The 16,665-nt window shown below is 39.7% G+C and overlaps 1 protein-coding gene across 1 annotated transcript; it reads left to right on the top strand.

Moving 5' to 3' along the window:
* Positions 1 to 336: 336 nt before the first annotated feature.
* Positions 337 to 3,525, top strand: pax1a (paired box 1a). Its single transcript, XM_058090931.2, has 5 exons — positions 337 to 594; positions 921 to 1,550; positions 1,987 to 2,120; positions 2,203 to 2,413; positions 3,110 to 3,525. The coding sequence occupies exons 1-5, from the start codon at positions 591 to 593 to the stop codon at positions 3,211 to 3,213; spliced, it is 1,083 nt and encodes a 360-aa protein (XP_057946914.2). The 5' UTR covers positions 337 to 590; the 3' UTR covers positions 3,214 to 3,525.
* Positions 3,526 to 16,665: the final 13,140 nt, after the last annotated feature.

The raw sequence follows: 16,665 nt of genomic DNA on the forward strand, positions 1-16,665 counted from the left end.
TTAAAAACAAACCTAATATAGTCAAGCATAACTAAAATAATTAACTTTTTACAGCATTTCTGTCCATTGTTATGACACTGTTACTTCACTTAATTTAATTTATAAATAATCCAAGGAGTTAAATCCGGTGTATAGTTTACATGGGTACACTAAAGCTGGAAGTTCTTACCAGGAGGCTGCATGTTGGATGAAATGTTTCCCCTTTCTGCCACTTCCCCCTATGCAAAATACTCCAGGAGGCTGCACGACTCCAACCGGATGGGGGTTCGTATTGGCTGACAGCTTCGCACAGCTTTGGGCGACCAATGAAACCAGAGCACAGCGGCTGCGTAAAACAGCAAAGATTTGACGTGGAGAGGACGCGTCAAATTAATTCCAGCAAAGTCCGGACTCCCCGGGATAACTTCAATTTGCGTTTATCGGATGAAGATCACTTCATCGGTCATCTTTTATAGCACACACCTGAAAAGAAGAAGTTTGTTCGCTGTAGCTGGAGAACCCTTTTATCGGGGAATATTTGTTTTTTTGGTGTACTTTCCAACTGGAAAGGCTTCCTGTATTTCCAAGTATTTCGGAACGTAAAGAGGCAAATGGGTAAGGCTGTATTTTATTTTTTTGCATGCTTCAGTGGTTTAAAGTCTATGGAATTGTATCTACATTCATGATTCCTGCGTAAAAAGTCATAATTCCGCTTTAAACAGCCATCACAATGCGCAATCATGTCGCGTATTTTCATTATGTTTATGTTATATGGGGAGAATCCTGCACATTTTCCAGGAACGCCATTTTTCCCCCGAACACAAAAGATGGAGGTGGCTTCAAGGAAAAGAGGGGGGGAACTCGAACTTTAGCTTTAATTTTCACCCTTAAAGTGTTCCATTCGCTGTGCATTAAAATAAAGTGTGTTTGTAATGACGCAGAGCAAACCTATGGAGAGGTGAACCAACTGGGCGGTGTGTTCGTGAACGGCAGACCCCTACCCAACGCCATCCGACTGAGAATAGTGGAACTGGCTCAGCTGGGGATTCGACCCTGCGACATCAGCCGACAGCTACGCGTCTCCCACGGCTGCGTGAGCAAGATTCTAGCCCGGTACAACGAGACCGGCTCCATTTTACCGGGCGCCATCGGCGGAAGCAAACCTCGCGTCACGACGCCGAATGTTGTGAAAAACATCAGGGAATACAAACAAAACGACCCCGGCATATTTGCGTGGGAGATCCGGGACAGGCTCTTAGCGGACGGGGTGTGTGACAAGTACAACGTGCCTTCTGTGAGCTCCATCAGTAGGATTTTACGCAACAAGATTGGGAATCTTTCCCAGCCCGGCCAGTACGAAGGAAGCAAGCAAGGTTCTGCTCAGGCCGGCTTGTCTTACAACCACATTTATCCTTACTCCTACTCCAACTCCATGTCCCCTGCTGCCACCAAGATGGCCACCCCTCCTGGGGTGCCTGTGACTGCGGGACATGTCAGCATCTCCAGGGCTTGGCCTTCTGCACACACCGTCAGCAACATCCTCGGGATTAGAGCCTTCATGGACCCCGCAGGTGAGTTGAACACTGACTTATATCACACGCTTTAACACCCCCCCCCTATTGCAATGCACGTGTTTCTCTTTAATTCTGCACAACCTGTTCTGTGGCACCAGGCTGCAGGACAATGTGTCCATTAGGCCACTATCAATAGGCCTTGTCATGCATGATGGGTGTGCAAACACCTTGCTCACCTGGAAGATCCCACTCTAATCCTTAACTGCTCATTACATACATTTTCTCTTTACCTTTTAGTCTTTTACCTGAAAGTTGTTCTTATAAAACTAGAAATAAATGTATTTGTATTTATATGTGAGTATTTCATTTGAACCTTAATAGAAAATATCATAATTCAAGGAAATATCAAGTTATATATATATTTTTAATTAAATTTAATTTAATTTAATGGAAATACATTTTCTTGTTTCATTTATATATTTTTTTAAATCAGCAATTGCTGGGACTGAAGCATATCCGACCAAAATGGAGGAATGGAGCAGCGTCAATCGAGCAGCTTTCCCGGCAGCTCACACAGTCAACGGCATCGACAAATCAGCCATAGATGCGGATATCAAATATGCACAGGTAATCATTGATTTCCGATATACCCCCCCCCCTCTCTCTCTGTAACAATCATATATTTATTCCCACTATATTTATTCCACAGCCGTCTTCCACGCTGTCTAGTTACGTCTCAGCGTGTGCGTACTCCCCCACCAACCAGTACGGGGTCTACAGCGGCCCAGCTGGAGGCTACGTGGCCCCGGGACACCATCACTGGCAGCCCCAAAGCCCGGTTCTGTCTCACCCGGGAGGCGGCATGATGCACGCTGGCGAGATCCACTCCACGATGGCCTTCAAGCACCATGTCAGAGAAGGTAAAAAAAAATGTCATTACAGTGGAGGGGTATTTTTTACTGTAAGCACCGAATCCCAAACACGTCATTTAGAATTAACGCACTGATCGGCCACTACATTAGGCACACCTAATGATTGAATACGTTGTATCATGAATAGGTATTTTTATAGATGTATTAATTCAACAATATGTGTTTGTGTGTAGAGATATTTAGATAAATTGGCATATTTTGGGAAAAAGTTTATTTCAGTGTTTAAATTGAAAAAAAAACACGAAAGTGAAATTAAAAATATATATTTTAATAATTTGGACGATTATGAAATGTGAAAAATCGTCAAAGAATCCACATTATAATTACAGTCTCACGCTATAAGCAGCGAATTTAATCGGTATCTAGTTTTTAATTGAACACTTCAATCAAATAATTTTTGCACCATACTCTAATATATTATGTGTTGTTTTATTTTCTATTATTATAATGGTAAATATGACAAACGATTAGTGCAGAACGACAACCATATGTAATATACATATTTGTCCAGCAAGGTTATACGTTGTTGCGTGTGCAGGTGTACCTAATGTTGTGACCAGCACTGCTTAATGCCATGATATACAAAAAAAAAAAAAAAACATGTTTGCACCCATATTAACTATTTGATTTATCAACGTACATAAATGCATCATCAACTTAACTTTTCTGTATTTTTTCCACCAGGAGAACGAAAAGCTCCCAGTCCGCTGAGCAAGCAGCAGCAGCAGCAGCAACACGAAGACTTGAACGGTGTGCATGGACTCAGTCTCCCTACCTCATCATCATAACCAGGACTTTTACCAGCTTCATTCTTTGACTTACCTGAACTCTTTTCAACTGCAGTAAGTCTGAACCCAATCAAACCCGGGCCTCTCCTCACGTTGTGGATGCATAGCCGAGCCTAAAATGGGCTTTATGGCCTTATGAATGTAAGCTTGCATGAATGCATGGTGCTCCCCCCTTCCTCCATCGACATATTTTGTCATGAAAAACAAAAACACTTTCTGCACGACCGGTTTGCCATTGTTTAAAAAAAATAAGAAGCTGTTAGATGTGTCTTCATTTGTGCCAGTCAGCTCCATTTTGCAGACATGGGGGGGGGGTATAAAAAAAGTCTAAATGTTGAATATTTTCCAAAGCTCTAATTACATGATATATTTTTATAATTTCATTTTAATATTAAAGACATAAAAATAAAGTTTTCTTAAATAAAACCTTGTTTTGTTGCATTCTATATTATTACATATAATACATATTATAAATGACTGACATACTAACTAGTTAACATAAAATTAGGAATTTGGACTTCACAAACAGTTTTCTGGCATGATTGTTTTTTTTTCTTGAAATGTTTTCCAGCAGTTTTTGCTCTTCTCTCCTTCTAATGGTGTGCACATTTTGCCTATAAGCCGAAGAGTAGGGTTTAATTTGGGTGTTTCCTGTTAGGAATTATAATATTTGTGTTGGTGCTGAGCTGGAAGAGCATTCAGGTGTAACCACCACACCTTTCCAAGGAGTTGTGGCAGCCTGGGCGCCTCCGCTGATCTTATCTGACCTGTAATGACAGCGGCCATGATGGAAATCTAAGGTCTGATTGGGCGAGTGTGTGCAGCCCACATCAAGTTCCAGAATATCAATTAGACCCTATAAAGGCCTATAGGGTCAACTGTTTATGCTATGTTTGCTCTGTGGCCTTCTCACAGCTTTTTTAATAGACTCCCCCAGCATTTATGAGAGGCTGTTCGCTTATGCCACAACTGAGTTTGCCTGGTTTCTGTATGCTAGTATGCTGGGCCTGTTTGTGGTGAGCGCAGGCTTTTAAGTGCATTGAAATGTTTTTGCAAATGTCTCAAAATAGGTCGTTTTTATGTTCCTTTGAGAGCATTATTCATGGCAACTGCCACTAATGGAGCCTCAACCCAATGCAATGACATACAAGTTATCGTATTATATAAGTTATTATAAGTCGTCATAGTTTTAACATTCAGTGGCCCCTCCAGCACCAGAATTGAGGTATAGAAGTCGGCTTTCCTGCAAACAAGTTATGATTGTGAATCAAGTGTGTGGTCAGGAAAGAATGTGGTTGGTTGACTCGTCATTCTTGTCCAAAATGTCAGGGACGGTTACATAAAGATGTTGGTGTTAGAAGTCAAATAAAGCCATTAAAATCAATGAAAAGCTCTTTTTTAAAAATATATTTAATAGTGATTTATTCCTAGTACACCATCTGTTGGGAAACACCCCATCGTCTGTAAGGAACGCCAGCATTTTAAATCAACTTTGGACAGCAATAATTGAATAAATAAAAAAATCCTTATATCTTAAATTAACAGTGTCATAGAATTGTGACATCCATTTATTTTCTATGCCGCTTGTTCTCACTGGGGTCACAGGGGCATGCTGGAGCTTATCCCAACTGACTTTGAGCGAGAGGCAAGGTACAATCGCAATTCTCCAATTTATTTTTTATGTCAAATTCCCAGCCAATTTATACATAAAGAAATCAGCATAGTAATGTACCACCCGAAGTCAGCTGGGATAGGCTCCAGCTTACTCATGACCCTAATGAAGGCAAGCTGTATAGAGAATGGATGGATGCATAACATTCATTCATTTTCTACCGCTTTTTCCTCACGAGGGTTGCGGGGGTGCTGGAGCCTATCCCAGCTGTCTTCGGGCGAGAGGCGGGGTACACCCTGGACTGGTGGCCAGCCAATCACAGGACACATATAGACAAACAACCATTCACACTCACATTCATACCTATGGACAATTTGGAGTCGCCTAGCATGTTTTTGGAATGTGGGAGGAAACCGGAGTACCCGAAGAAAACCCAAACTCCACACAGAGATGGCCGAGGGTGGAATTGAACCCTGGTCTCCTAGCTGTGAGGTCTGCGCGCTAACCACTAAACCGCCATGCCGCCCGCATAACATTCACTGGATGTGTTATTTAAGGACTATTTAATTTTTTTGTAATAATATGCATACAATATGCTTTATTAGGTTATAGGACTCTCATTCAATGAACAGTATGTACAATTAGGTCCTAAGAGGAGTATATGATGCATATAAAATTAATTCAATGACAGTATATATCCGTACAATTAGGTCCTAAGAGGAGTATATGATGCATAGAAAATTAATTCAATGACAGTATATATCCGTACAATTAGGCCCTAAGAGGAGTATATGATGCATATAAAATTAATTCAATGACAGTATATATCCGTACAATTAGGCCCTAAGAGGAGTATATGGTGCATAGAAAAGGAGCACTAAAAGATATTGAATCATACTGTCCACTATTTGTACAAACAGTTCTGGTCCAACTGCACAGTGAAACGTCCCACTGATCTAATTTAACGGCAAGTTGTAGGATTTTTTTGGGGGTCTTCTGTGCTCAGTGTTTTGTTGCCCCCTGATTCGTCTCCTCCCCCTTTTTGCAGCAAAGCCCCAAGTGGTTCAGACAGTCCAAACATGACCAACATTAGGATGGCTGACGAGCGTGCACATGCTCCCTGACTGGAGTCATTCATGTTTTCCCGGATACCACTTGGGGTTCAGAAAACACTCCTTCATGGTGGCGGGGTTACTTCCTGCGGGACCTATGATCATCAATCAGGGGCGCAAGTGATACCCCCCACTGAGTCCTCTGAGCTGGAAGGGCAGCAGGTGGGCTGTTTAGATGGATGTTTCCTACTCGTTTGGAGCACAGTTACCTCTGTGATGTATATAGTCTTCAATTACATCATACTGTAGTTTCCTTTTCAATAATACGGCAAAAGCCGGTTTTGGTCATTGGCATATTTTAAAATGAAAATGAATTAATTATTAATGAGATATTATAAGATATGACACTCGCACTTTGTCAACTATAACACCTAAAAAAAAATATTTTTGATACTCGCCTTCCCCTCCGCCTTCAAACCCTCCTGCTAGCTTGACGTTGATGTTCGCCTTTGATATTGGATTAACATTTGCAATAAGAATGTTGTAATTATTAGATGGAATCAGAGTCATAGTGTGGAAGTTAGCTTCACTTTTGCGTCTCAAAGCAATGATGGTGCATTCAAGGATTGTCGAACAAAGTGTGAAATCTCAGTCATATCAGTTGAACCATAAAGACATGTAAAAACTTTTTTTTAAACATTGGTACTTAATGCTGTACATTTTAATATTTTGTACATTTAAATATTTTCTGCAACAAAAAAAACCCAAAATATTTTTGGAGAAAAACTTAAAAAAAAAAAAGAAAAAATGCTGAATTGTGAATGTCTGCATGCATTGCACCTGTACAATTTTAAATTTAATTTAAAATGTCAGATTTTCATACAGATAACACTGACTAGTCTATGTTGACTTTTTAAGTCAGCTATTAAATGAACAATATTTATTAATGGTGTTGTAGTTTGCACTGCGTCCGACTGAGGGATGTTTTTTTTCCATCTTCAGAGGAGCAAAATAAACTTGTCAGTATGATGCAGTGCTGCTACTGCAAACTACAATGATAAACATTTTTAATACCGGGGGTCACTGAAAGCAGCATTATTATTTTTGCAAATGTGATATCATTGGTTAACCTCGGTTATTTTATCTCATTTGAGAGTGGTGAGCACACAGTATGTATGCTCCACGAGGGCCTTCATGTTTTTTTTAGTACCTCAGGAAAATTTGTCTGATGCCTATGGAACTAATGTAGGAAAATGGTGCGAACCTGAGGCTAAAGTACCAAAAAATCAACACAAATAAGAAATGAATAATGGAACATACGTTAAAAAGTCATCTCATGCTGATGTAAAAAGACTCACCTGATAGACACACGCAGTTATCCGACTATGCAAGTTTTCCACCATGTCACATGGTCACATCTGCCACAGGTCATCGAAGGTAACAGCGTGTAAATAATTTGTTCTGGTTCAGTTTTCATATGCAGCGGTTTGTTATTTATTCACTCGTATGTCAATTGCAGTAAGAATGTTAAAAAGCGTGATGCATAACGTTTACCCGCCTTGAGCAAGCCTGTTTGCTCTGTCTCTCCATCACCCGTCGCCAAAATGGGAGTCATTAAAAAAAAAATCGTCTTATCTTAGCACATTTTTACACTTATATGTCAGTTAAAATTTATGTTTAAATGTAAAAAAAAATCTAATAAATAAGAAGTAATCAAATTTTTCAATTGATGCAATATTAAGTAAATATAGGCTCAGCACTACTGATAATTACTGATATTAAACTTACATCAATATATGAATATATTCAAACCTGGCATGGTGACTTAGTGGTTAGCATGTCGGTCACACAGTCCTGAGATCTGGGTTTGAATCTGTTGGGCATGTCTGTGTGGATTTGTATGTTACCCCTGTGTTTGAGTTTCCTTCCACATGCATGTTATTAACTGGCAACTCTATTTTTTAATTTTTGTAAATTTTTTTTATTAACATTATTATTATATACATTATATTATTACTAACTGGCAACTCTAAATTGTCCATAGATATGAATATGAGTGTGGATGGTTTGTTTATAAGCGCCCTGCAGGCTAGCTGGGATAGGTTCCAGCATACCCCTCATGAGGACAAATCGAAATTGAGTGATGTCACCAGAATCTGCAGGAAGTTTGTGGCGACAATAAGTTCTGCCCATTTGTCATGTAAACAGTAATTATTATCCATAAAATGTTTTTTTATTGAGATGGAACTGATTAACTGAATTCACATTATTTACTATGGGGGGAAATTGCCTCAGTTGCTATTCCTTTTTTTTTTTGTCTAACTATTTGTAACAAATTAATAATGAAAAAAAGATACCACTGGACAACACTATAAGACAATATAATTTATTTCATTATTACCTTTTATTTCATAATATTTTTTGAGCAAAATTAAGTCAATACAGGAAAATAAATAAACACAACCAACTACTATTGGAATCATTTGATCACAAAGCTGTTATAACAACTATGTAACAATATGAACAACACAACAACAAAAGTATTGATCTCAAGTCACTACTATCTGGTATTTCAACTTTGGAGGTTCCACTGTATTCCAACCAAAGACCAGCCATCTCTAACTGTAATGGATTTAAAACTGACCACATATAACCTCTTCTAGCAGCCATCAAATGACAGACTTTCTCCAAATGCAAGAACAAGCCCTCAAATCCAACTCAAATGATCCATCACATGCACCGTTCACTTTATGTACTTTCCAGGGTATAAGACTCAACGCATGAAGAATGATCTTAACGCTGACGGGGTGTAACACTGCCCCTGCGCTCGCTCTTCTTGTTGCACCACTTTTAAGTCGACGAGACCTCGTTTCAGAACGGTCCACATGGCAGATGAGACACGTACTGGAAAAAGAGAACGAAAGCTGAAAGAGAAGCCGTTTGAAAAGAAAGTTGGCCTGGAGTCAGAAGGTGAGTGTCTGAAGTTTACCATGGAAACACAATGCATGCAAACATGTAGAACAGTAGAACGGATAGTCTCCGTGTAAAGCTAGTTATGTGATAGACTGTAGCGTTCAAGGAAACACGTGAAATGAAGACATCAGATTTGATCATCCTCTACTTAATGCTTTGAAGTATTAAAGTGAGATGTAATAGTTCTTCCCCTTTACCACCTAAGCAATTCATGTGTTGTTTTTTTTTTTTTTTCTTTCTCGGAGCTGACTATCCCTGGGCTTTCCAGGCAGGCAGCGTTACAGCTCTGGAGTCTGAAGGATGATAAATGTGTCTTCACCATGTTCCTACTTGCACTGCCAGCTCACCACATCAACCGGATGCTCGAAAAGGCCAAAAACGGGCTGAGACGCGACATGATTTGACTTTCCAAATGGAAACGTGTCATTTCATATTTGATCTCTAGAGGTTCCGGCACAGTTTTTAAGTCTTCCAGCAAATGGCCATAAAGAGAATAACCACACTGGAGTGCAGAGCCTTTAGAACACATGTCGTCTTTAGTAAAGATTTAAATGTAAATGCAAACATTTCATAAACCTTTCATGAAAATAAAAGATTCCACAGTAGTTTTTCATTTTAGTGAAGATTTGCGTACATACAGAATGATCCATTATTGCTGAACTGCCCATCTGCGACTTATTTAAACTTTCCTGAAACATATACTGTGTTACTCCGTGTTACCAGCAGCAAGATGCTGCGGGGTCTCCGCATTTAAGTTATTTTTTTTTGGCTCAAATTCTTATTAGGTGATAATAAGATGATGACGCCTCTCTTAAAAATGCGAGTGGTAAACCAAAATAGTAGTGTCTTTGGGTTTAGGGAGGAAAGTCCTGTCTGAAAACCAGTTGGAGACGACAAATCACCAGTAAATACATGTTGTCACACTCTTTGACTTAACTAAAAACATAATAATAATATGAATAATAAAGTAACTGTTTCAGTCATAATATCTGTAAAATTGAGGTTTTACACCAAAATTTCCACCAGTCGGTAAAGAAAGGTAAAATACGGTAGTTTCCCGGTGAGAACGGGTATTGGAAAGTATGCGCCAATGTTCATAATTTAAATACAGTAAACTACAAAAAGAACAACAAGTGCCAGTCTACATGCACCGCTATTATCAAACAGAATAGTCAATGGGGAAACAGACCGTTTTGGAAATCCAAGGAAATACAGCTGGAATAGGTGCAGATTCTGGAAGATATAGAAAGTTTTCTGTGTGGATTATTGTGTGTAATTGCACTATAGGATTCCATAACTGAATAAAAAAGGCCAAAAAAATGAGCATAATATGTCTTTAATCAAAGACCAGCCTTTAATTAAACAACTTTACTTCTAAAAAATACCTTTTTTTGTTCACAGCACAGATCACCACGTTATCCAGCACAAATCTTTAAAATTTCCACCAGTCGGTAAAGAAAGGTAAAATACGGTAGTTTCCCGGTGAGACCGGGTATTGGAAAGTATGCGCCAATGTTCATAATTTAAATACAGTAAACTACAAAAAGAAAAACTTCAATTTTTTTTCTTCAAATGATTAACTTGTGTGTTTTGTATTGCTCTGCTGAGCGTCTTGCATGTGAAGAATTTCTTCTCACAGCTTTCCTGCAAACAAGATCTTGATCTTAAAGAGTTTTTCAACCCTCAAAACACGAAGGAAGCACATTTTTGAGGCTTGCGAAACCTGTTGCGGTATTGTTCAATACTGCAATGTGTACAGGCAGCAGGCTCAACGATGAATGGTACCACTGCAATATGCCGTGAGTTGAGGAGATAATGCAACAAAAGGTAAAAGGTAAACAAGAGTGTAGGTCATTAATCAAGCTTTCCACTGTGCCCTGCTGCCGCCACACCTTAGCTTGGTTGTGACAACAGTGCCAGACGGAGCTGCCAACCCACATCAACTCTCATATTTTAAGGTACGTTGGACAAGCTCAATTCTAAATAAACACTTCCATGACCTATTGACTCTCGACACATCCGGGATGCAATAAAACATGCATAAAACTGTCTGACTTTTCCCACATTGACAGTATAATCGGAGCCAAACAGCCAATATTTTTGTTTGGCCTCTTCGTGAGTGGCGAGTTGCAAGCCAGACTGAGTGGGAGGAAAAAGGGCCACGCGTTGAAGACTGCGCTGTGCAGCCAGTTGCGGAGAGCCATGCTTGTTGCTGCTACTGATGCTTTTCAATCGCACGCGCCTCTTCTATCGCCACGCTCGCACACAGCATTGAGCCAAAGGGTGGCTGTTAATTTAGCATAGCGAAAACACAACTTGAAAGTGAGTTAAAGGTCTGATATAGCCACTTAGCTGCACACATGACATCACATTCATAGAAAAATACAGCGGAACCTTTAAAAATTAAGTTCCAGGAAAATATGTCTCCATAAAAAACAATTAGAATTTTTCTAAAGTCATATATATAGAGAATTACCCATCCATTTTCTATGCCGCTTATCCTCACCTGACTTTGGGCGGGGTACACCCTGGACTGGTCGCCAGCCAATAGCAGGGCACATATAGACAAACAACCATTCACACTCACATTCATACCTATGGACTCTTTAGAGTCTCCAATTACCGTAACGTGTTTTGGGAATGGGAAACCGGAGTACACGGAGAAAGCACAGGTAAACAAGACGCCCAAGCGGAGATTCAAACCCAGGTTTTCCGACCTTCTGACTGTGTGGCCAACATGCTCACCACTCGACCACCATGCAGCTTTATGGAGAATTAGAATTGGAATAGGATTTATCATACAGGAGATTCCTGTTCTCAGGGTTGCTTCCATGAAAAGCAAAGAAATGCACAAAAATGTTTATCACAGCCATTCTTCAACATTTGCAATAAAAGCGACTGTTGTCGTTATTGGATTATTCAGGCCCAAAACCCTGTACATCTCTCTTCAATTGCCATTGTTCACTCGCGGGATCTCTTTTGCTCATTTTTGGCCCTTTGTATTGAGTTGTGAACTCCTATGGAGCAGCTATGCATGATAATCTACACAGAAAGCTTTCTAGATCTTTTAGAATCTGCACCTATTCAAGCTGTATATCTTTGGATTTCCAAAACGGTCTGTTTTAATTTATTCCACCCACAGCTTGCCTCCGGGAACCCCCACTCCACTTTGATTGGTAACACTCCCAAGCGCTAGCAAGGACTTCCGGACTACTGCCGAAACCACTTTCTAATTTTGACACTAGCCACGTTTACATGAGGGTTTTTTTTCTCTTTCGGGATGGAATCTTTCCGAATTACTTTTACGAAAACAATGATATACATGGAAAGGAATATTTCAATCGCTTGTCTACATGCGCCGCTATAATCAAACAGAATAGTCAATGGGGAAACAGACCGTTTTGGAAATCCAAGCAAATACAGCTGGAATAGGTGCAGATTCTGGAAGATATAGAATGTTTTCTGTGTGGATTATTGTGTGTAATTGCACTATAGGATTCCATAACTGAATAAAAAAGGCCAAAAAATGAGCATAATAGGTCTTTAATCAAAGACCAGCCTTTAATTAAACAACTTTAATTCTAAAAAATACCTTTTTTGTTCACAGCACAGATCACCACATCCTGCAGCTCAAATCTTTAAAAAATTGGTGCATAAATTGTGCAGTTGTAGCCAACGTTGTGGCCACTGAGTCCTACAATACAGCACTTAAACATATTTTAAAAGTGAGAAGTGTATTTCAGCTGACACGGGAAACGAGAAAGAGAAGCTTCATCCTATCCTGGCAGCATCACAGAGACAAAAGGTGGGTGTCAGGGTGATAGAGGAAGTGCTTTTCTCCTCCGTGTCCATATCCATTACTAAGTTAACAAAGTCTCAGCTACTTCATAAGTGAAACCCAACTTTGAAAAAAAACAAAACAAACACATTTGTGAGATTTTATTCAAGGCCCATGACTGCCCAGAGATCCTAAGTCGTCCTTTACAAACAAAACAGAGCATACAGATACACCACAATTGACCGCACCTGCTAATGCACACGGACATTTTTGGAAATTCCTGCTAAATGGACTCTTCCAGTGAAGATACATGCATGTAATTAAATATGCTTGTCATTGTCATAGTAACTCAAGACAGCATTCTTTTTTTAAACCTGTGTATAAAGATGTCCAATTGTGCATTTCATTTGTAATTTGTTCCAAAAGGTCCAACAAACACCCAAAATGTACCAAATCCAAGGCAGTTTTGTAAAATTCCAGACATAAATACATTTCATAATAATTAAAGTTTCACATGATGAAAACATGGCAAAATAATTATAAAACTTGAATGAGCTGAGTGCCAACCCTCTACTATCACCAATGGGTTTTGTAAGGTTGGATGATTGCGTGATGTAGAAGATAGCTCAAGCTATATGGCTAAATTGTTCATTCATTCATTCATTCATTTTCTACCGCTGGAGCCTATCCCAGCTGTCTTCACCCTGGACTGGTCGCCAGCCAATCACAGGACACATATAGACAAACAACCATTCACACTCACATTCATACCTATGGACAATTTGGAGTCGCCAATTAACCTAGCATGTTTTTGGAATGTGGGAGGAAACCGGAGTACCCGGAGAAAAACCACTCATGCACGGGGAGAACATGCAAACTCTACACAAAGCTGGGTCGAGGGTGGAATTGAACTCAGGTCTCCTAGCTGTGAGGCCTGCGCACTAACCACTCACTCACCGTGCAGATAAAAGTGACCCAAGACACCAAAATACGAAGGGAGACTGACAAAGTGTGTGACGAAGGAATTATGTGTATGTTCAATTGTGATGCTGAAGAAGATGACTTTAGTGGTTTTAGTTCCAAGGAGGATGAAGACGTAAATGAATGACTTTTCTGGTAGTCTACCGTTTAACTAGCTATGTCACACGCACTGTTCTGTCACTGTTTGGAAAATAAAGTTTATGCATGTGCACAACTAGTCTTGTTTAGCAACAGTCACGACACCTTCTCAACCCAAACAACACACTTCCATTCTTCAAAATAATAGCTCCTTTGGCAAAATCCTGTTTACTCATAACAAAATAAGCGTGTCATAAAAAATAGCTTACACCAACATTGAGGCAGCAAACAAAGTATATTAGTGTGTGGCGGGGCTCTACTCAGCTCCGGGCAGAGTCAGAATTGAGTGCTCAGGTTTTGTTTATTGGATCAGTCCAAAATAGAAAAACAGCCTGCAGAGGTGCAAAACTTTCAGAAATAGAAAATAAGAAAAAAAAGTTAAAAAAGTCCACATTGAAATAGAAATAAAATGAGTCAGTATAAAGTCTAAAAGGAGAAAAAAAAACAAAGCATTGTAACTTCTGGTTGACCTTTACCTGACTGACCTTATGTATGCCAGGCCCCTCCCACTGGGCTTCAGTGTTCCACCCACTAATTATTCAATTAGTGTGAACAGGAAGTATTTATCCAACCCGGAAGTAATAGTCAAGTTTCTTTTTTCCAACATGGGGAATCACGGCACCCAAAGTAAGTTACCTTAGGGTAGGGGACATGTGCATTTTTGAAAAATAATATGAAATATAGTCTATGCAGTGAGTCTCACTGGGCGGGAGAGAAAAAAAGGTGAGGGAGTTTTAAGTTGAGTCTGAAGCAAGTTACTGTGAAGTGTAGCTATGTGCTCAGAGCCCAAGACTTTCTAATGGCAGAGGTGGACTCCAGGAGAGGCAGGTAGTGTGCAGTTTAAATCTATAATGACATCAGGAAGTCTTTTACATTCCGGTTCACCTTTCGCAGATTTGCTGCTTCACAGGTTTTTTTAAGTGCAATTTTACATATTGTTTGCATTGTGTTCTGCTTCCTTGTGGTGTATTAGAGTAATCTATCAGTGCTCTGTTGTAAGGGTGTTGTTCTATTTACTTCTGCTAACCTGGTGAGGGGGTTGTTTTCTCATGTGAGAGTTGAAAACATGTCCAGTTGTCTCAGTATATGTTGCAAGCCGTTTCCTGATTGGGTAACGGAGGGTTCTGTTTTCTGATTGGCTATCGACCATTGTCAATCAATTCCCTTTCTGCACCACTGCCATGTTTATTCTTTGCTAGTGATCATAGTTGAATGATGGGGTCTATAATGGAAAACTGTAAATGAATGTTCAGTTCATGGAAGACTATGAGGAGCGATATGTTTTAACAAGGACACAAAAACGCTACAGCTGAACGGCGCTGGGACAAGGCATGTCACAGGAGGGAATATGGTGAGTCAAAATAATTTATTGTGTTAATGAGCAACTTGTATTACCATAAATAAATATTCAAACATCACTGCATGTCACTTGTAATAGTAATGGATTACTCGGTAGAAATGGTAATGCTGTTTTTTTTTTTTACTGTTTGAGCAATTTTATTACTTCTGATTGTTATCTGTTGATGAGCATTCAAGCCTGAACTCTTCCTAGCTAACGTGTCTTTGACTTTTATATTATAGGATTTTCCTGTCTTGGGTTTTTCCAGCAAATCAGCTTGGGTTGCTTCTCAGAAGAAGTAGTTCTCTGTTGGGTGTTGATGGGGGTTTTAAGGCAACTGTATGAAGTGCTTCTGTCGCATCACTGCAGGTGTTTGCCTTTTTGACCAACATCTTGCACTCAAGCAGTTTCTCATTACACTCTGGTGAGGAGGAGGATCTTTAGGTCTTGTGCATTCTTACAATGTTCTTAAGAGTGTAATTTTGGAGACTAAATTTAGGGGGGGAAGCAAATCAGTTTTTATTCAAAGCAGACCCGACCCAAACACAGATTCACCGCATTGTGGTCACACTTTAAGCCAACTCGTTATTTTGACTGTTTCATGTTCAAACTGCAGCAAATCTCTTATTCCTCTGAACATGGTTTAAAAAAAAAGAGAAACCGCTAATTTTATTCATCCTTGTGGGAGGTTTGAGATCATGGTTAATACGTGCAATGACAGTGTAGCAGCTGATCACTGAGGTTTAAGCAATAAATCAGTTTGCTTCCAACATTGCAGTAATTCCTTTTAAAGTGACTGAATGCCAACACTCTCAAACGTGATTCCTTCAGCTCAAACCGAGGTGAAGATCTGAGGTTAGATTTCATCATTAAAGTTAATCCATCAACAATGGCCGAGCACTGAATGAAGCTAGAGTCACTGTGTGTGTTTGCCCTGTCCTGGTGTAAATATTAGTTTGTCCAGATAATGCTACTGGCTGCTGAGGGTTTCCACAATGCTTAGGTTACAAGAATGATGGCTCACTCTTTCTTCTTCTTGAAAGCCCAAACATCAGTAGCAGTTTCAAGTGGCTGAAAGTTTTAGTTGATAATCCAGCCTGTCACTCGGAGCCAGAGTAATATTAATGGCAGGGGAACTCTTATGTGGCAAACATCCCACTCAGTTAAAACAGATATTGGGTGTTATATGGGTGGGTGATATACGTATGCGCCCAGAATTACTCTAAGATTGCTTATTCTACTTGGGACGCTGACTATAGCCTGTCGTCCAATCATATTCATCCCTCGTCTCCTCCTGACCAGGTTGAAACCAGTCTCATCTGCATAGGTGTTTTAATATGGCCTATCATCACAAAACCCTTCGGGAACAAACGTCCTGCACACTTTCTGTACATTTACTAACACTTGTCAACCAGATCATGCATTAGGTTTTTCACAAGTACCGCAATAATGACTTTCCCTGGTAATGAAAGATAGAAATTTTGTTAATTAATTTGACTACTGTTTTGGGAAAATAACTGGCAACAGTAATTATTTACCCAAACTACCATCATTACCATTATTTACCACCTCTCACCTA

The sequence above is a fragment of the Doryrhamphus excisus genome, linkage group LG14, assembly GCF_037039965.1.
Source record: "Doryrhamphus excisus strain RoL-2023G ecotype Guam linkage group LG14, RoL_Dexc_Guam_v1.1, whole genome shotgun sequence".
NCBI lineage: Eukaryota > Metazoa > Chordata > Actinopteri > Syngnathiformes > Syngnathidae > Doryrhamphus > Doryrhamphus excisus.